General features: G+C 36.8%; 1 protein-coding gene and 1 long non-coding RNA gene across 3 annotated transcripts in view; one reads left to right on the forward strand and one right to left on the reverse strand.

Moving 5' to 3' along the window:
• Positions 1-1,884: 1,884 nt before the first annotated feature.
• Positions 1,885-20,919, reverse strand: part of LOC149849244 (uncharacterized) — a 108,868-nt gene continuing 89,833 nt past the window's right edge. Inside the window, exons 6-9 of the mRNA XM_090013855.1 lie at positions 5,227-5,292; positions 5,022-5,119; positions 4,459-4,895; positions 1,885-3,350 (exon numbers count right to left, since the gene is read on the reverse strand). Of these exons, the coding sequence (XP_089869981.1) occupies positions 2,203-3,350; positions 4,459-4,895; positions 5,022-5,119; positions 5,227-5,292 (1,749 nt within the window). The 3' untranslated portion in view covers positions 1,885-2,202. The remainder of the gene's footprint in view (positions 3,351-4,458; positions 4,896-5,021; positions 5,120-5,226; positions 5,293-20,919) is intronic.
• Positions 17,429-18,772, forward strand: LOC149849245 (uncharacterized). Of its 2 annotated transcripts, XR_016433278.1 has the most exons (4): positions 17,429-17,709; positions 17,816-17,934; positions 18,021-18,345; positions 18,438-18,772. It is a non-coding gene; the product is annotated as an uncharacterized LOC149849245 (long non-coding RNA). The 2 variants fall into 2 exon arrangements; XR_016433276.1 differs by having other exon boundaries at positions 18,021-18,447.

Raw genomic sequence — 20,919 nt, forward strand, 5'->3', positions numbered from 1 at the left:
ACTAAACGTGGCATTAAAAAATGATTCACCACAGTATTTAATATTATAACATGAATACAAAAAATTTATAGTAAATATTTAGCCATTTTCAGGCTGACCCACCATGAAAGATTTACAAATTTTATTTATAAAGCACAATACAACATGGATCTAATTTCTAATCCAGTAATCACATGGTAAATAAATTAATCATGACATTCTAGATTGTTGCACACATGATAACATCCATATTCTCTTTTCTAACATGAAATAATCCACTAACATACTCATTTCAATATGATTCAAACATGAAAACCAAACTTTAAAAACTGATTTTGCCTTTACTAATTTACAAAACGATTTTTGCATATTTTTAGCATAAATCTAAGTAAGAACAAGAATGCAATATCACAACTTATGCTAATCACTCAACTAAGTCATCCTATACACATCACATATGTTGGACAAATCAATGAAAATACATATCTAAATATTCACAACGATCTTTGCTTTTAAGGCTTCGAAACTAGCTTTTTCAAAAAAGTTTTCTCAAAAGGTTTACCAAAACACCATTGTCTTTTATTTTTGAAAGTCTTTTCATGTAGATCTATCAGCCATAGATGGTTCTAGGCATAGATTACATGTAGATCCAAGCCCTAGATCAATAGAGGATATATCAATGCATCCCGAAATCGAACACCATGTAAGTAGAAATTCCCTACCTCAAAAATGTTTTTTCCACACTGAAACCTTCATTTTTTCTTCCACACGCATCTCCTTTCGAGTTTGTTTAGGCCTTTTCTAAGGTGGTTGTGAGTCTTTAATAGAGTTCTGCACCACCTCCAAGGTTGGGAGGAAGAAGAAAAAGGAGAAGGAAAGAGGGGAACAAATAGGGGTTTTGAAAAATATCTCAAAAGAGCCAAATGAGGGGGGGCGTGTGAGTCTTCCTCTTTTGAAGGGTTCAAACTTTTCAATTCCCATTCTAAATATCCCTTTAGGTACTTAAAACAAATTTCATAAATCTCTAATTTTCCTCTAGCTCTTCAACTATTTAATTTACATTATTACTATGTAGTATAATTTATAAAGTATAAAACTTATATTATTATTTCATATATCTTTTATATATATATATATATATATATATATATATATATATATATATATATATATATATATATATATATATATATATATACATACATGGCTTACCTCTTAAAGAAGATATGCTCAACACACAAGAAGGCCCACCATGGGGGATTTTCCCTCGTAGTTGAAACTTTCCAAAAAATATTGCCAAATCTCAATTTCCTTAAGCCTTCCTTATTGCTTTATCTTTTTAGAAAGTTTTGACAATGGGTTTTTCTTTCATTTTTTTCTATATTTCATGTTTTTTTTTTAACAAGGTCCAGCCATAGAGGAGGGCCCTATGATTTTGCTAATTAGAATTTTCCTTGGATTCATTTCCTTGATTTTGAATCCAATTGAAATCCAATCTAATATAAGCAACCCATATCAAATCCATATCCACATTCAATTTATAAAACCCATATCCAACCGAGAATTTAAATTCACCCTACATTTCTATCAAATTAAATTAAATTCCACCAGTGATTTAAATCCAATTTAATGCTCATTTAAAATCAATATTAAACCCCATTTAACTATTGACTCAATTCAATGTATAGTTTCAATTTCAAGTTGGCATTTAGATAAATTTCTAATTCCACTAAATTAAGGTATAAAATCCACTTTTTAATAATTTAATAATTACCAAAAATCGCAGGTATTACATAAAATGTGGCATTGTGGCTGCCAACTCCATTCTCAATCCAGTGTTTTGGCAACACCACTTCTCCCAATCAGCAGAGAGCAAGAAAGCGCTGAAGGAAACAATACACCGATTCAACGCTCACAAACAGTATACTTTTCGATTGAATAAAAGCCAAGAACCAACAGCGACTTGCAGCCAAAATATAGCCTCTCAAGAATCTCACTACCATTCGCTCATACAAATGGATACATATATTCCAACTCCAAAAAGAACCAATTTTTGATGTTTCAGTTACATAACAAAATCAAATTATATGTATTTCTGATTTGTGCACTGCTGGTATACCTCAAATCTATACTTTCCCCAGAGAACTGTATAATTATTTAGCAGCAAAAACAAAATATGATTTCGGAAAAATTTCCACCAACCTTTCAACCAAAAAAGGCCTTTTAATAACCAGTTAATCGAGAGAAATGTTTGTCCATCGAACGATCTTTTTGGTAATGACTACCCCCTCCTCTTCTTCCTCGACCGCGTCCCCTAGAATTTGAATTCCTTCCTGCTCCTGTTTCCACATCAGAAGTTTGCCCCTGATCACTGGCATCCATCAGCACCTTGACTGCTCCCAAAGGGATGTTACCACCGCGGCCCAGCCCGTGAATGGTTTCTTTTTGCGCTTGATTGACAAAAGCAGCCTCTTGGGAATTTGCTACAGCAACTCCGCCAGAGACTTTGTAACTGTAATTCTTACCATCCTTGACATAAAACTGAGTTTTCCTTGGTCCCCATCTTGAGTTTGAAATTCTCCTTGAGTTGCCATTTTCTGCACGCATGGATTCATCTGGTCTTGAATTGACCTGATCTCCAAGAGCCTCTGTCTCTTCAAATCCAGATTCAACCATACTAATGCCCAACTCATCGAATGAATCATCGTATTCATCCTCATATTCATACTGTGAAGCAAGAACAGCAGATCGTACAGATTCGTTGGTGTCTTTTTCATCTAAATATGAAGAATCAGGAGAGTCATTTTTCTGCTTCCGCACAAACCTCCCATATGAAGAACTAGAAGATGATGATCCTTGGTTGCTTCTGTCTGCAACCTCGACGTTCAAAGAGGAAGATGATCCTTTGTAGCTTCTGTCTGCAACCTCGACGTTCAAAGAGGAAGATGATCCTTGATTGTTTCTGTCTGCAAACTCGATGTTCATGGAGGAGGATGACATCACCGGCTCTTCCAAAACCCCCTTTCCTTTGCCGTTCCTGCCTGTTTTACTTGGCAGAATTGTTTCAAGAGTAATATCTAGAGATCTTAGATCTTGATGTAAAGTTCCTTCAAGTATTCTCTGAATCACCTCCTCTGGGTCATGATTATAGACCTCAAGACAAGCAGACAGGAAGCCCTTGCCATAATCAGGGAAAAGATCCTTGATTTGACAGATCTTGGATTCAAGGATAACTCTTTCTTCATCTGTTTGTGCTTTGTCGATTAGCGCATGCATTGATTCAACAGATTCTTGTTCCCTCGGTTCAGAAGGCTCACGCACTGCAAGCAGCTGAAAACTTTTCCATTGTTCATCATCCAAGAAAATCCAGCCTGTCGACAGAAGAACCAAAAGCTGAATCATTAAAATCCATCTGAAAAAGCATGAAATTATGAAAATAAGTGAACAGTTGGCTAATTTGCCATCAATTGTGTACATATTCATTTGTTAATGAATGTCCCAACTCATTTGGAAGCTACATCAAAAAGTAGGAAATTAAAATTAAAGCTGATCATCAAAAAAATATTGCAGATAACAATGTACCAAATATGCCACTTGAAAAGAGTTCATGCTGATTGATCTAACCAGAACTTTTTTCATATGATTTTAGAATTTAAAGCAGTAGCATCCACGTTTGTGTGCTTGCACTTGCACCTTGAGGCAAGCTGCTTATGCCTGCTTAACATTGAGGCTTACACCTTGAAGCAAACACCTCGTGTTCAGACATGCCCCAACCCACACGTATATGTGGGCAATACAGGATTAAAGCCTCTATTTGAAAAAAGGATGTTTAAAAAAACAAAAAAACAAAAGAAAAGAACATTGAGAGAGAGAGAGAGAAAGGATTCGAGATTTGATGGAAGAGGGGTTTTGGGTTTACTATTTCACAATAATTCCCCACCATCCAGCAAGTATGTTTAGGACATTCAGCAACCTCTGTCCAATCACCGATTTCGTTAGAGTGTCATCTTGGAAAGAGGTTCCTTTTTCTCTTTTATTAGAAAGAGAAGAATACTCTCTCTCTCACAAACATTTTTTAACTTGTAGATATCAATATATGAGGCTTACCTGTTATGCTTCAAGGCTTACGTTCTGATTTGGGGGTGCCTTTAGCACTTCACCTTGCATTGCATTTTTCACAACATAGTTGTGCATCCAAGCTTATGCTTGTTGATGAAGATGCCAAGCAATATGTTTGACATGCTTTTAGAGGTTCTTAGCATGGAAATAACTGTATTCACACAGACCACACACATGCATGCATGAAAGGACACACGCACACACACATTACATGCATGTGTCAGTGAGAAAAACAACCAGCCATTTGATGAACAAGAAGTCCATGTCATTTGTAAATTGTAACTAAACATGATATGAACAAAAAAAAGTCATTTCAAGAAGAATAACACAAAACCAATCAAATGATAAAGAAGTATTTACCATCTTTCCGTAAGGTTTCAATCCTGGTCAAAATTTTGTATTCCCTTTCCATACCCTGAATGAATGTCTCTCCCCCATGGTGCGCCAGATCATATGAGTTTACCATGCTAAGCTCACGCAAAATTTGTAGGACAATATCTCCTCTTATCCCTGGGTCCTCAAATTTGGCAGGGAACATCTTTGTAGGGTGAGTAAGAAAGCCATTCTCAGTAGGTGACTGGTTCAAATAACAGAAATCTAGCAATTTCCAACCAAACTTCACTATCCTTGTTGACAGCATATTCAAGCAGAGAGAAACATTAGGAACAGTGCCATAAGAAGAGTTTTGGGATTTGTCTGCACCAGTTGTTGAAATAAGTGCAAATCCCTGTTCTAAAGATGGCAGCAATGAATCATGCAATCTAGCAAGAGCAGTAAGCAATTCATCATTGCCATAGCTGCATATAGCACAAAAGCCAAAGAAACAGCATCATACAAGCAGTAGGTGCAATTATGTTTACCTAAAAAGCAGCAGCCTGACAAGTCTACAAAAACATAGCAACAGAATATCCAGATGGCAGTACCTTGTTTCAACAGGATATGAGAAGGATGCTGCTGCAGGTCTGTATGAATCCACGAAGGCATCAAGTGTTGAAATAGCATCATTTATGAAGTCCATTACCTGGAAATCCATCAGAACTTGGTAAAAAGAAATTTGTTTAAGAGAAAGAAACAAAGAATTTTGATATCTACTAACACCCTATAATTACTCTGGAGTCTACAACTTGCCTCCAGAAAATCCTCATGAAGTTGACTATGCCCATTCCTTTCATCACTTCTGGCAGCAAAAAGAACCTGCACATAATAGAAGGGTTGGGAAATTAGTTCTACTCGATTTTGCATAATTCCACCCAAAAGTGTTATGGAGGGAAAGTAACTGCTCCAGCAAAGCTACATGAACAGATAAAACAACTGGACTTATTCATTTCATACAAAAGCAAACCATGAAAACTGGTAAAATTTAGGCATAACAAAACAATTTAAAAGATAATGCCACTGTAGTTAGTTTTCTTTATTTCTTCTGTTTCAGTATTTAATGTTCCATTTGATTGATTCACATCAGATGGTTAACAGATCTATCTGCTCTTGCTTTTGGTAAAAAATCAGTTCAAGTCGGTATAGTATGGGTCCAGATGGGCCTATTATCTGATTCTCAAGAACCTCAACCACTTTAACGAAGATCTTAGATAGGAAAATAAAGGACAAATTATACCGTAGGTCTATATTTGTATTCTCACGTTATGATTCAAAAGCTGAAAATACTGTTAGTGTTCAACTCAGATTCTTCTAAATTGTTTCGATGTGTGTTTCTATTGCAACCTTTCTGTGCATTACAGAATTCCAGCTGACAATCCATGATGGGATTTAACCCATTATTAATTTTCAAAAATTGCATTCTTTTAAGACTTGCTGAAACTTGAATATGGGAATGTTGCTCACTGAGTATATGAATTCGTTATCAAAATTATGGAACAGATTGATGAAATTGAAATTTTTGATCGTCCCGCAACAAGGTAAAAAATGTCAGTTTAGACACCATAAATTACACCAAAATGCAAATTATATTTCTCAGGCTATTTATGAGAAGATCAAATATGTTTTTTCAATTAGTTATAAAAACCTGTCACACACACACATGCACATGCATTCACACAACATTAAGAAAATTAGCAATCTAAAGAATGTGACAAGTGCTTTTACACGTGTAGTTTCTTCAAAGCATTCCTTTCAATTACTTATTTTCTTATTTTTGCATGTATTGTATATCCCAATAGAATCAATTTTGGACCTGTCTGGCAGCTGATCCTAGAAAGGATTTAGAACAGTTCTAACATGATACTATCAGTAGCTTTAGTTATAATTAACTTTTTCAGTATTAAAAAGGCACTGATATGCTTGTAACTTCTATATCCTAGGTAAAGGGGGAAAAACCTCTTCACCGCAAACCATAGGACCATCAATCTAAAAGCAGCAGCAAAAGTGTTGAACAGACTGTTAGGAAGTTGATATGAAGTCAGCCACGCCACTCATCTTAATCTAACAATATATGAGCAATCCTCAAACAACAATTCTCTCTTGTTGTCATCATTATCCATGGTTTGATGAATTTTGAAGAAATGGTAAAATATGAGTTTCTATTTCCAATATATCATATTTGTTGATATTATATCTATGTGCAGGTAACATAGCTGATTAAAAATCAACTGGAAAAATCACAAAAGAGGATCTTGTTGTGAGATAGTGTGCTTTTAGGCAAGGTGGTGTTCCTGCTTTTATGGTGAAGGTTTGGGTGGATGTCTCTACCAAGACTTTTGTTTCTCCTTGAGACATAGCTGTAGATGTAATGCCCCAAAATCCCTAACTTGTAAACTTTTTAGGAAAAAATTTGAAGCTTTGCAATCAATCCATTTTCAAAGTTTAAAATGGTAGTTCAGCGAAAAACAGTGTTTGAAAGAACAAGTCAACAAACCTTTGGCACATTAAAGACGAACTTTCCTTTAAACAATCATTAAAACCACATAAATTCAAAACAAGGTTTTTGATAATTAAAGTTTACACAAAATGAGGTGTTACAAAAGAAACCCTTATACAAATTTACAAAACATGCTCAGGAGAGAAACAACAGCGAGAAAAGGGGTTCTTGATATCATCACGCCATCGCCTGCCGCATCAACTTAATCACATGTATCCCATAAAATAGATCAGACTTATAAAAGCTTGGTAGGTGCATAGATATCGAAAGTTAGAACAAGACTAACATATGCGTTATATTACAACATGTAGTTTCAAAATAAGTAAAAATGAGCATGTGAACTTGTTTCGATAATTACCGACCTGTGAGTATGCACAGAATAAAACGTAGAAACAACTGAGACTATTCGGAGGTTTATTATTCCATGTATTTTGATACCCTAGACAACTAGCTGAGTCTGCTCACAAGAGGACGACCAAATGTCCGAGAGAGAATTCTCCAGAGGCCAGTTGTTACGGGGGGATGCATCCAAACTTCTGCAAAAGTTATTGAGATCTGCCACTTAGGATAATATTTGGTAGCCCAGTCCCCTAACTCCGATGATCGGGAACACCGAGTCATTGCTACTCGAGGAGCATAGTTGTTAACAACTTGTCCATCAAAGCTTTTGTATCAGCCTATCCTCTCCCTTAACAGAACCAAAGAATAAATGGGTACGTCAGGTCTTATTTTATCTGACAACCCATTCAATATGCATTAGTCTTTTAAACCAAATCGAGCATCTTGCCTGTAAAGGCGATCATCTCTATTTATGTGATTTTCTTTTAATCATGGTGCATTGTCGCACTACGAGGTTATCATAAACCTCCAATCCACTCATCGTCGTACTAACATGTAGTACATGTATAATAGTACCACTACGATGAGGAAGCTATTGGTTTCTCATAAAGAAACACAAACATTTAAAAATTTCAATATCTCGTGCCTTAGACTGAAAAATATCCGAGTCATTCCGAATACAAAAAAGGATTTGACGTACGTACCACCAAAAGCTACATAGTCGAGGCCTTTTCGTTATGTTGGTTCGAATAGAAAACTCAATTGTGAATTTGCAAATACAAAACACTTGTTTTGCTTTTCGAGACATCGGAGAATGCGAGCTTGAAATTTTGCATGTGAATCTATCAAAAATCGAGTTTCGACGAGGATGCGCAAATCTACGTTTTTAAATACATAGTAGCATAATTTAAAGCATAAAGGAATATGCAAAAAAACTACGTACTTTATAAAATTATATATGTATATAGAATACATATATATTAAAGCATAAACCTGTATACATTACAGCGCGACGGCAAGCTAAATGGTGTAAAGGAGGGCTCGATATGTGAAACCACACATCGAGCTAAATAAATTGCGTAAGAGAAGCTTAGTGTACAAAACCGTACATCGGGCTAAGTAAATTGCGTAAAGTAGGATCCTTTGCATGTTACAGCGCGGCAGCAAAGTAAATGACATAAAGCAAGGCCCGATGTGTGAAATGACACATCGAGCTAAATAAATTACAGAAAGTTGGAGCCTGTGCACATTACAGCGCGACAGCAAAGTAAATGACGTAATTTAAAATTAAAAAAAAAATATGCAAAATGGTATCCTTGAGTTAACATCATATATATATATATATATAACATAAATATAATACATATAAGTTAGAAGTATTTTGACATTGTTCTCGTATGCAACTTTCCCCTACCTCGGAGATGGTATAGATCTCCGGCAATTTCGAGTTTAGGTTATAATATTGTCCAAGCATTGGTAACCATGCTGAAAGTATAGTCTCGTTTGTTGTGCCGATGTGGTACGATGCAAATGGTTTTTATTGTACTATGTTAAGTTCTTAGATTTTGACGAAAGTTATGACAATCGCATCGCAGCGGTCGAACTTGAACCCAGTTCGAATAGACCGGATCGAGCTAGGCTTGGTGGAACCGAGTCAAACTCGATGCACTCAAGCAGGCCCGAGGGAGCTAGACTGAATCAGGCTGAGCTCGGTTTGGCCTGACTCGAGACAGAAACAGTAGTTGTTGCTACTCGGGTACAGCAAGAGGACGAGGGGTGAGGGCTCGGCAATCAGGCCGAGCCACACCCGGTCCCAAACCGAGACAGGACTATGCTTCTGTTCGGCTAACCCATTTTGTTGTGGGGTTTTTGGGCAAGATTTCTGATGGATAATACCATAACTTTCAAGGTAACTCTTGAATTCATTTGAAAGGTATTCACCACCAAAGTTAGACCTAAGAAATTTTAAACTTCCATTAAATTGATTTAAAATCATCATATGAAACGTTTTAAACGTTGAAAAAACTTCATGTTTATGTTTAAGGAAGTATATCCAACAAAACCTAGTGTAATCATCAACGAAGATAACATAATACGAGAAACCTCCTTTAGATATCACAAGAGCGGGTCCCCATACATCGGAATGAACAATTTCAAAGGGGTTTGTTGAAAACATGGATCTTTGAGAAAAAGGTAGACTTTTCATTTTCCCAAGAATTCAATCATTACAAACAAAATTTTCTTTACAAAGATGTTTAATAAAAGGCAAATAAGAGATTTTAACAATGTTGGGATGTCCCAGTCTCTTATTCCATACATGAATATCTTTGTTTTGAAACACATTACAAAATTGATTCTTGGGGATTTGAAGAAAGTCAACGTAGTAGAGATCGTCTCTCCTAGAGCCTTCCCCAATCAATGTCTCGGACTGGCGATCCTGAATCCAACATTTATCAGAAGTGAATTTTACATCGCAACCATGATCCGAGAGTTGAGAGGCCGAAAGTAAATTTAAATTTAGTTTTGGTATAAGACGGATTTTAGGGATAAAAAAATCTTGTTTTTCAAAATTTCATATTCCTTTAATTTCAAGAGGTGTTCCATCTGCTGTTGAGACAAAAGATGGAAGAGGATTTTTAGAAAATTCAGAAAGGGAGCAAACACTTAGAGTCATATGAAAAGAGGCCCCGGAATCTAAAAGCCAAGATATCTTACCGGAAGGTGAAGAGGCAGACATAGCGGCTCCGGAAGTTCCGCCCTTGAGAAGAGATTGCAAAGCTTCAACAATTTGATGAAGAGAAAGAGACCCACTTGACGATGATGGTCTTTCCTCTTGTTGAGATGTCATGGCCATAGCAAATATTTTCTTCCATTTGGGGCATATAGGTTTAATGTGCCCCGGTTCTTTACAAAAATAACATGTAAGCTTGCTATAATCTTTCTTCACTCCTTGACCAACTGAGTTTTGATTCTTGAAGTAAGGAGGCTTATAAGTCTTCAAATTGCTCCCCGGTCTTGAAACGACATTAGCGCCTTCATTTTCTTCATTACTTGAAGTAGCAAGAACACTTGAATTGTTTTTGCTAATGTTCATAAGAGTTTCTTCCCCACTTAGCTTTGTAATGACATCTTCAAGAGAGGGGAAAACGAAAGAGGAAAGGAGAGAGGACCAAATTTGCTCGAACTTGGGTCCAAGTCCATTCAAAAAATTAAAGAAGTGGTCATCTTCCAATTGTTTGTATCTAAGCTTAATAGCTTCTCCACTCCACTTAGGCTCAAGCATTGCGAGTTCATCCCATATGGACGACAATTCCGCAAAGTATTCCTTTATGGACATCTCATTTTGTTGAAAGGTCAAAGCCCATTTTTAGAGATAATACTTGTGTGACAAGTCTCTTGACATGTACATTTTTTCTAGATAATGCCAAGCTTCCGATGCTTTCTTGAATTTAATAATATTGGCATTTATCTTTGTTTCAACCGATGAAAAAATCCAAGAAAGAATCTTGAAATTTTTCATTTGCCATTCTTCATGTTTCTTGGAGTATTCTTCAAGAGCTTTATTCCTCTCTTCTCCTTCAAGAATTTTGATTTCGCCTTTCTCTACCAAAGTAATCTTTGGTTCGGGTTCCGGTATAGAACCAAGAACGTATCCCCAAAGACCCTTACCTTTTATTTGAGCTTTCATGTTCCCGGCCCAAACATGATAGTTTGAACCATTTAATTTGAAGCCAAGAGAGAAATGGGAGTCCTTTTCACCCATTATAGAGGATACAACAACAACTACGCCTTCATCCCAAAACAATTGGGGTCAGCGATATGAACCAAAAAAAAATTCATTTTGGGTCTTCCACATGAATCCTTTTCCTCCAATCATTTCTATCCAATGCCATGTCCTCGGTGAGGTTCAAAGCATTCATATCCTTTCCTATCATCTCCATCCATGTCTTCCTAGGCCTACCCCGACCTCTTTTAACTAATATATTTTCCCATTTCTCCAACCTTCTAACTGGAGCATCATTAGGCCTTCGCCGAATATGTCCAAACCACCGTAAACGATTCTCTCGCATCTTATTTTCAATGGGTGCAACACCTACCTTCTTACGTATCTCCTCGTTCCGAATCTTATCTTTTATTGTATTTCCACACATCCATCTAAGCATCCGCATCTCAGCTACACTCATTTTTTGAATATGATGTCTCTTGGCAGCCCAACATTCCGTACCATATAGTAAAGCGGGTCTAATAGTCGTCCTATAAAACTTTCCCTTCAACCGCAATGGCATTCTACGATCGCACAGCACTCCAGTTGCACTTTTCCATTTCATCCACCCAACCTTTATCCTATGATTTACATCTCCATCAATTTCTCCATACTTTTGAATGATGGATCCCAAATATTTGAAATAATCATTCACCGGTATTTCTTGCTCACCAAGCTTCACTACACTCCCATCACTACTTCGTTGCTTACTAAACCGACATTCCATATAATTAGTCTTACTCTTACTCAACTTAAAACCTCTAGCTTCCAATGTCTGTCTCCATAATTCTAACTTAGCATTAACCCCAGCTCTAGACTCATCAATCAAAACAATATCATCAGCAAACAACATACACCACGGTACATTTTCTTGAATTGATCTCGTAAGCTCATCCATCACTATCGCAAATAGGAAAGGGCTTAAAGCAGATCCTTGATGTAACCCAACCGTTATCGGAAAATTGGTTGTCACCCCTCCACAAGTGCGGACATTGGTTACTACTCCTTCATACATATCTTTAATTATACTAATGTACTTTAGGGAAACACCTTTCTTCATCATTGTCCACCAGAGAACGTCCCTAGGTACTTTATCGTATGCCTTCTCTAAATCAATAAAAACCATATGCAAATCTTTGTTCCTCTCTCTATATCTTTCAATAAGTTGTCTAAGAAGATGTATAGCTTCCATAGTTGATCTTACAAGCATAAACCCATTATAGAGGATAGAAGTTGAAAAATAATACGTACCTCAAGAAACTTTCACGTTTTCCTTGACAAAAGAGTCTCTCAAAATATTGCCTGAAGAAGGTTATCCACTTCAAACCCCAATAGCTTGAAGGCACGTTTTTCGAGGCACTTTGAAAAACAAATAAATACACGAACCTCCTTCTTCAACCAAGCTCTGATACCATGTAAAAATATCTTCAACAAGATACTAATAACAATATTACAATATTCTTGGAAACAAATGTGTACAAATACGCACAACAAGAACACTTGAAACACTTGTGTACGAAAAGCACAATACAAACTCACAAATGCGCAAAAGCATACCCAAGAGTCATAAGATTGAAACGGAGCTTGGGCTATAATCCCAAAAGCTTAACAATACACAAGGGGAGAGCCCCTTTAAATAGAGGAGGTGGAGTCCTTGGAGTGGCACCACCTCTAGCAGTTGGAGCCCCTTCCAACGGTCACAAATGTGACCGTTGAAAGGGGCCCAATGACTAGATGGTGGGCCCCTCCAAGGTGCTTTCCACCTTTTACAAAAAGAAATAAAAAATAAAAATACAAAAGAATAAAAAAGAATAATTACAAAACATATTCTAAAAAGAATGTGTAAAAAGACTAAACTACCCCTATGGCTAAACAATTAGAAATATATATTTTATATATATAATAAGCAGATACATATACATATATATTAATATATGTATATGTATTACCTTATATATATAAAATATATATATTACATTGCATGATTGATTACATAATTTAACAGTCACAACACAGATTTGATGCTTTTGGACTTTCAACTCCCATATCGGAAAGATACAAATCTGAAGTTAAAATCCAGATCTGTGTCAGGCTGAAACGAAAAGATAAGAGTAAAACTGTGGCAGAAAAAAAAGTTTAGGCAAAAGAGAACAGAGAAGAGGAAGGATTTGAGGACGTGAAAATTTTTAATAAAAGTTTAATGGAAGAGAGACAAGACTGCGGAAGAAAAAAAAAATTTGACTTGAAGAATAGAGTCTCTTCAGTCATACCTTCTGGAAATCACGTTCACGCCCAGATCTAACGTGCGCTGATACCATGTCAGATTTTCAGATCTCCAGACATTTACCTGCAGAAGACAGAAAGACAATAGGAAAAGAGGAATACACAAATCAGAGAGGGGAACTACCTGGGCGTCCTTTCTCATTGAATAAATAGGTATTACAAGACATATTAGGGTACAAGTTTACCCTTATCAATAATTAAAAAATTACATGTCCACCTACAAGTGACGTCTGAATACTAAACATAAAAGATTGGATCTGGATCTTAAGGATCCAGTCCAAGATACATACAAAAGAAAACTGACGTTATCTTTTCACAACTTGCCTTTCAGTTCGCACAAACATAGGCTCAATCTCTTTTTCTTCAACCTTTTTCCTGACAAAATGTTAATCTATCTCAATATGCTTTGCTCGACTATGATGAATGGGATTGAAAGACATTGATGGCACTTTGATTGTCACACTATAGCAGTGACCGAGCAATCGGTTCTCCCATTTCTGTTAGGAGGTGCCTTATCCATGTAGCCGCAGTAGTGGCAGCAGCCATCGATCTGTATTCAACCTCAGTACTTGACCTAGCAACCGCCTTTTGTTTTCTACTACTCCAAGATACCATGTTCGATCCAATGAAGCTGCAATAACCAGATACTGACCGTCGTTCATCTAGATCACCCGCCCAATCAGCATCAGCATAAATAATGATCTCATGACCGCCTCCTGGATCTAATTCACTTTTCCTGTACACCAGCCCATCACCAACTGTACCCTTCAGATAACGAAGTATTCGTTTAACTGCCTCCATATGCGGTGTATGAGGTTCATGCATAAACTGAGACACCCGATTAACCGAATACACTATATCTGGTCTAGTAAAGGTCAGGTATTGCAGCATGCCAACTATGCTACGATATTTAGTGGGATCTCCATATATATATATATATATATATATATATATATATATATATATATATATATATATATATATATATATATATATATATATCCTTCTTTAGAACTCAATTTCTGATGAATGACACTTGGAGTTGCTAGTGGCTTACAATCTTTCATGCCTGCCCTACTGAGAATGTCCAACGTATACTTATGTTGAGTAAGTGTGAGTGTATCACATCTTTTATCAACTTCCACCCCAAGGAAATACCGCAGCTCCCCCAGATCTTTCATCTTGAATCTCTAATTTAATAACTTATTTACCTCCTCAATGTGATTTTTGCAGTTCCCTGTGATAATGATATCATCTACATATATCAATAGAAGAGTAGTGACATCTCGTTCACTGTGAATGAATAACGAGTGATCCAGAAGAGACCGAGAGAAGTCGTGCCTTTGTATTTCTAGCGAAAAACTCTCGAACTAGGACCGAGAAACTTGTTTCAATCTATAGAGTGCTCTTTTCAGCTTGCATACATATTGATTGGTGTATCGTTCTGCATACCCAGTGAGTTGTTCCATGTAGACTTCCTCTTTTAAATCCCGGTGTAAAAATGCATTTTTTACATCTAACTGGCTCAATGTCCATCCATGTTCAATGGCTAGACTCAACACAATACGAATGCTACACATCTTAACGACAGGACTGAAAGTTTCATCAAAGTCCTGTCCTTGTTCTTTTGTGAATCCTTTAGCTACAAGTCTAACTTTATACCTTTCAATGCTCTCATCTGGTTTATACTTTATCTTATACACCCACTTTGACCCAACGACATTTCTATTTAGTGGTCTAGGCACAATCTCCCATGTCCCACATTCATGCAAGGCAGTGTTGTTAAAAACGCGCCTCAAGGCGCAAAAAGCGTGCCTCGCCTCGAGGCGAGGCCCTTTTCGCCTTGAGGCGCACTTAAAAAGCGCAACATCATTAAAGCGTACGCCTCATGCGCCTTGAGGCAACGCGCATTAAAAATCGGATGGCCCGGACCCGAGTTCGACCCGGATCCGGGCCCGTATTCTCGAAAGATCAAGAACTTGTGTCTTTAAAAAAGACACAGGCGCTTCGGGGCGAGGGAAAGCCCTCGCCCCTTCTCTCTTCACTCTGTCCCCTCTCGTCCCCCGCCACTCGCCACCGGCCACCACCCGTCGCCGATCATCGCCTCTTCCACCTTCTTCTTCCTCTGCTGAGAAGGCATCCGCGACCCGCCGCGCCAGCGACTCACAGCCACCGCCGTCCATTCCGGCGACCTCTGCGTTTTCCAGTGACAGGTAAAGTTCTTTGCTTCTTCTTCTCAGTGATGGGTCAACCGACAGGGGGGCTGAGCCCCCCTGTCGCCCCCAATCTGCTTTTCTCTCTTGGTCGTTGCCTCTCTTGGTCGACCGACAGGGGGCGGAGCCCCTGTCGTCGCCTTTGGTGGGCAGGGGGTTCTCCCCCTCTGCTTTTCTCTCTTGGTCGACCGAGAAAAAAATAATAAATATAATTAGGTATTAACTCCCATTCAGATTCCCTATTTCCACTACTTCTGTATTTATTGCTGGTGAGGAGTGCGAGAAGGCCTTTGGAGGAATTGGCGGGGAAGAAGGTCGAAGGGCGCCAAGACATCGTTATCAGAAGGTTATGGCAGAGAAAGATTGAGAGAGAGGGAAAGTTGGGTGTCGACCTAATTTCTGAGACATCGTTATCTGAAGGTAACAATTTTCTGGGTTTTCTTCTACCCTTTTCGTTTTTTATTTTGTTTCTCTCTCTTTCTTTCTAGTTGCTTTTCGTGATTTATACGTAGATGTGTTTGTTTCTGAACAATATGTTCCTTTGTTTTATGTTATTTTGCATCTAAATATGAATGAAATGATACCATTTTTATCTTTAAATGTAATTGGTATGTTTTCTTTCCCCTGTTGACTGATTTCGTTCATTAGAATTAGTGGGTTCCTCTTTTTATTAAGTTTCATCTTTTTTTTTTGTTGATTTGTGTGAACTCATCTGATTCAGATATTTTAAGTTTAATTAAAATATGTATTTTTTATCCCTGCGAATTTGCTGGAATCAAAAGATCTCAGTCCTCTGATTGGGAATTTTCCATATATTCCCCCTTTCTTATGTTAAGCATCTGAAATATTCGAACAAAATGGTGACCTCTGTTTAGCATATTCAATATATGCTTTTTTTTCAGCATTTTCACAATTTCTTGGGGTTGATCTCCGGAGAAGTTCTTGATATACCTTCTTGTTGAATTCTAGGGATGGTTATTTTGTTGGTTTAACATGCTCTTCTTTCTTCGAAAAAAAGGAAGACAAATTTCGTTGGTGTTTTATTTGTGTTTTTAAGAATATTTTTTGTCTTTTGTTGGTGCTTTTTTGTGATGGTATTCATTTCAATCGATGCAAAATTTGTTTGGAGTGCCTTGAAGTTGGTTGGACAGATGGGAAAGGAAGAAACTTAATTAATTTTCTTGTGAACAACTCATCTGGGACAGTATTTTTGAAGTCCGTTGACATCAGCGACATGAAAAAAACTGGTGCAAATTTGTGTAAGTTGTTAAAGAAGTTGGTGAAAGTAATGTGGTGCAATTCATTACAGATAATGCACCAAATTATGTAGCAGCTGGAAATATGTTAACAGTAGAAAAAAACATGTTTTTGGACACCATGTGCAGCCCACTGCTTGGATCTTATGTTAGAAAATATTGGAAAGATATTAATTTTTAAAAATACAGTGGAAAAGGCAAAAAAAATTACAAGATACATTTATAGTCATGCATGGGTATTAAATTTAATGAGAAAATTCACAAAGAAGAAAGAACTTCTGCGTCCAGTCGTCACTCGTTTTGTCACAACATATCTTACACTCCATAGTATTGGATGTTATAAGAAAGAGTTAAAGTCGATGTTCTTATCTTCAAATTTTAGAACATCTAATTACTATAAGAAATCTGATGCTAAGAACATTTCTTATATTGTTCTTAATGATCATAAGTTTTGGGCTGCCATATCATATGCAATTAAAGCTACACTACCTCTCGTGAAAGTGTTGCGACTCGTTGATGCAGACGAACCTGCTATGGGATTTTTATATGAGGCAATGGATAGAGCGAAGAAGAAAATTGCTTCAAACATTGACAATGTCCAAAGAAAATATAAACCTATTTGGGATATCATTGATAGACGATGGGACTTGCAACTTCATAAGCCTTTGCATGCAGCTGCCTATTATTTAAATCCACATTTTCATTATGCTGACAACTTCAACCCTGATGGAGAAGTTATGGGTGGCTTTTATGATTGTGTTGAAAAATTAGTTTCTGATGCAAATATTCGGTTGAAAATTACAATACAAATCGATGCATTTAAAAAGGCAAAGGGCTTGTTTGGTAGAGAGGCAGTTGTTACAACAAGAAAATTAAAAAGTCCTGGTAAGTTTGCAATTATGTTGTTATTTGTCAATATTTTTTTATGTTTTTGTTAATTATGACATTATTAATGTTTTTATCAATTTTTTATTATTTTATTTGAATGCAGCTGATTGGTGGAGTTCATTTGGGCACAAAAATCCTGAGTTGATGAATTTTGCAATTCGAATTTTAAGTTTGACATGCAGTGCATCGGGCTGTGAGAGGAATTAGAGTACTTTCTCATTGGTTTGTGACTTTGTATTTTATTTTTAAAATACATTTTTATATGTTTAATTATCTTATATTTAATTATCAATTATTTGAAATTATAGGTGCATACAAAACGAAGGAATAGACTTGAACAAGAGAAGATGAATGCATTGGTTTTTATAATGTACAATATGAAATTAAGAAAGAGAAATATGAAGAGGAGGGCTACCAAAGACCCTATATGTCTAGATCATATAGACTCAGACGATGAGTGGATTGTAGAGAAGGAAGATCCAGTGTTGCCAAGTGATCCCAATTGGTTGGAAGATTCATGGTTGGATCCGAACTTCGACAGAAATGCCATTGAGCATGTGCCTATTGAAAAAGTCACTTCACCTCATGTTTCACAAAGTGGTTATAGGCAAGACATGTCTTCAAGAGATCGAGGTAAAGTTATATTCCTTTTACCTAGCTATGAATATAAATGTATTTTTTTAATTACATAATATAAATATTTAATACATGATTTTTTATTGAAGGAAAAAGAAAAGCAAAAGAAGTAATTGAGAACGTGGATGAAGAAAGTGTAGATGATGAAGAGTCAAAGAATGAAGATGAAGAAGAACCTATTTATATGGATTCTTCAGATGATGATATTGAAGACTTAAATATTGATGATGACGAGACACAACAAGAGCCTAGGCCCTAATTCATATCATAGAGCTATTGGCCATTTATATGTTTTTTGGGACTTTCAGTTGTAATTGTGAATGTTAACACTCTCATTTTGAATAATTCTGGACAAATACATTAACATTTGGTTGTTAATGTTAACATGCATTTTTTAATTATGACATGATGTTGTTAGTGCTAATATGCATTTTTTTGTTAATGTTAGTTTTTTATTGAATGAATGATCATATTTATGCAATTAGATACTTATATAGATCAAGTTGTTGCATTAATGTTACTTTTACATGTTAATCTCATATTTTTTTTCGTATTTATTTGAGATTTTTTATTTCGTGTTGGTTGGCGCTTCATCAATAAAGCATTTCTTATTTATTTATAATTTTAGATCATTTTTATAGTTTTTTTTAAGTTTAAAAAAAAATTTGAGGCTTACGCTTTGCGCCTCGAGGCTTACGCCTCGCCTCAGATTTTGGTGGAGCGTCTCGCTACGCCTCAATGTTTTTCACAACACTGATGCAAGGCTTCCATTTCTTCATTCATTGCTTTGACCCATCTTCTAGAACTTGCAGCTTGATAGAACATAAGAGACTCATCCTCTTTATTTATGGACGTTAAGAATAGTTGAAAATCCAATGAAAATTTTTTATAGCTTACCCACCTGTCAAGCGGATGTCGAGTCCGGGAGGATCTTCTGATGTCCAGCATCTGTGGAGGGGCGTCAGAAGGATCCGTATTTGTACAAGGAATGGATGAGAGCTCTTTTTCTCGCCGGGTGTATACAACACCCTTATACCTTATTGGCTCCAAGTTTTGTGTGACAACCTCTTCTGTTTGAGATGCATTTGTTGATTCTTCATATATCTCCTTCTGACTGCAGTCTGCAGGACAATCTTCCTTTACAATGGAGAAGAGTTCTGAATTTAACCATGGATAGTACACCTTGACACTGGGACTTGAGTTAACAACATGAAGACTTGAATTAGCTGGCTGATCGTCAAAATTCATTTTGTAAAAAACTACATTTCTCGATATTTTGACGTGTTTGCTCAATGGATCATAGCACCTATACCCTTTGTAGTCTTCAGCATATCCCACAAACCTGCACTTTAAAGCTTTGTCTTGAAACTTATGTCTCAACGAGCTGTCAATGTGAACATAGCAAACAGACCCAAGCACACGTAATTCATGATAATCGGGTTGTATGCCAAATAGAGAAAAATATGGTAACCTATTTTCTAAAATGGTCATGGGCAATCGATTTATCACATGGACCGTGGAGTGGAAAGCTTCAGTCCATAGTGCAACAGGGAGATTGCTCCCGTGCATCATGCTCATTGCACTCTCAACAATATGTCGATGATTCCTCTCAGCAATCCCATTTTGTTGAGATGTATGTGGGCAAGACTCTTCTCTTTATCCCATTATGTTGAAGAAAGCCAACAAAGTCACTAGAGGAGAATTTACCTCCATCACATTGGAAATTGAGAATGTTGGTAGAGAAATGGTTTTGAACAAAGGAATGAAATTTCTGAAACAATTCAAAAACTTCTGATTTGTGCTTCATGAAAAATATCCAAGTATAGCGTGAGTAACTATCAATGAAAATAAGGTAATATTTACTACTATAAAGAGAAGCAATTGGGGCAGGACCCCAAACATCAGAACATATGACCTCAAAGGGCCTTGAAGCTCTCTTATTAATGGAATTGAATGGAAAAACACGACTCTTACATAAATGACAACTAGAACACTTTATATCAATGACTTCTGAACTCAGACTGGACTTAGGAATGAGATTATTCGAGACAAGTTTTTCAATAAAATGATGACCACAATGACCCAGACAACTATGCTAAAGTCTTAGCTTATTACATTCAGAAACGGCACAAACAAACTCAGAAGGAGGGAGAGATTGGTGTTGATGAGGCTTCAAGGATGAATAGGCAGAATGAACAGAGGAAGGATCTTCTTGAAAGATGTACATGTTGCCCCATCTTTTTTCCTCAACGAATGTCTTCCTCGTGCAAAGATCCTTGACATAAACAGAAGAGGGAGTAAATTCAACTGAGGCATTAACATCATCAACAAGTTTTGAGACAGAAACAATGTTGTTCTGAATATTAGGAGCATGAATAAGATTTGAAAGATTAAGAGAGGACTTGGACATGGGTATAATGGCATTTCCAATATGTGAGATGGAGTGATGAGAACCATCTCCCGTGACTATGCTATTTTTACCAACATAAGGAGTAAGATTCAAGAGTTTACCTGCATTACCTGAGACATGGGTCGCTGCTCCGGAGTCGACGTACCAAGTGCCTTTATCAT

The sequence above is a fragment of the Nuphar pumila genome, chromosome 1 (assembly GCF_984573655.1).
Source record: "Nuphar pumila chromosome 1, dmNupPumi1.hap1.1, whole genome shotgun sequence".
NCBI lineage: Eukaryota > Viridiplantae > Streptophyta > Magnoliopsida > Nymphaeales > Nymphaeaceae > Nuphar > Nuphar pumila.